General features: G+C 57.2%; 1 protein-coding gene across 1 annotated transcript in view; it reads left to right on the top strand.

The window, feature by feature from the left end:
* PARP6 (poly (ADP-ribose) polymerase family, member 6) overlaps positions 1–463 on the top strand; it is a gene marked incomplete at its 5' end in the record, with an annotated part of 6,010 nt that overhangs the window by 1,585 nt on the left and 3,962 nt on the right. Inside the window, 2 exons of the mRNA XM_009071383.1 lie at positions 77–226; positions 422–463. Of these exons, the coding sequence (XP_009069631.1) occupies positions 77–226; positions 422–463 (192 nt within the window). The remainder of the gene's footprint in view (positions 1–76; positions 227–421) is intronic.

Genomic DNA, 463 nt, shown 5'->3' with positions numbered 1-463 from the left:
CTGGGGGAGAGCATGGACCACCCAAGCACCAGTTCAGTGGGTACTTACTTGTACCCATGGGTGACCTCTCTGCCAGGATCCTGGGCATGTTCACATCCCAGCAATGGAAACATCTCAGCAACGATTTCCTGAAGACCCAGCAGGAGAAGCGGCACAGTTGGTTCAAGACGAGTGGCACCATCAAGAAGTTCCGTGCTGGCCTCAGCATCTTCTCTCCCATCCCCAAGTAAGGCCCCAACACTGTCCCCAAGGAACCAGTCCTCTGTCCCCTCACCCTGGGTGAGGCCTGGCACCATGACTCAGTTTCCCCACTCGCCCCTTGGACCAGAGGCTGAGGAGGTGAAGATTGCTCCCAACAACCAGCTAGTGGGTGATGGAGGAGCAGGGGATGGTGACAAACTGGGTGATTCTGTGCCTGCAGGTCTCCCAGCTTCCCCGTCATCCAGGATTCAGTGCTGAAGGG

This window comes from Acanthisitta chloris, unplaced genomic scaffold, assembly GCF_000695815.1.
Source record: "Acanthisitta chloris isolate BGI_N310 unplaced genomic scaffold, ASM69581v1 scaffold19893, whole genome shotgun sequence".
Classification (NCBI taxonomy): Eukaryota; Metazoa; Chordata; class Aves; order Passeriformes; family Acanthisittidae; genus Acanthisitta; species Acanthisitta chloris.
This window is presented reverse-complemented; position numbering and strand designations above follow the sequence as displayed.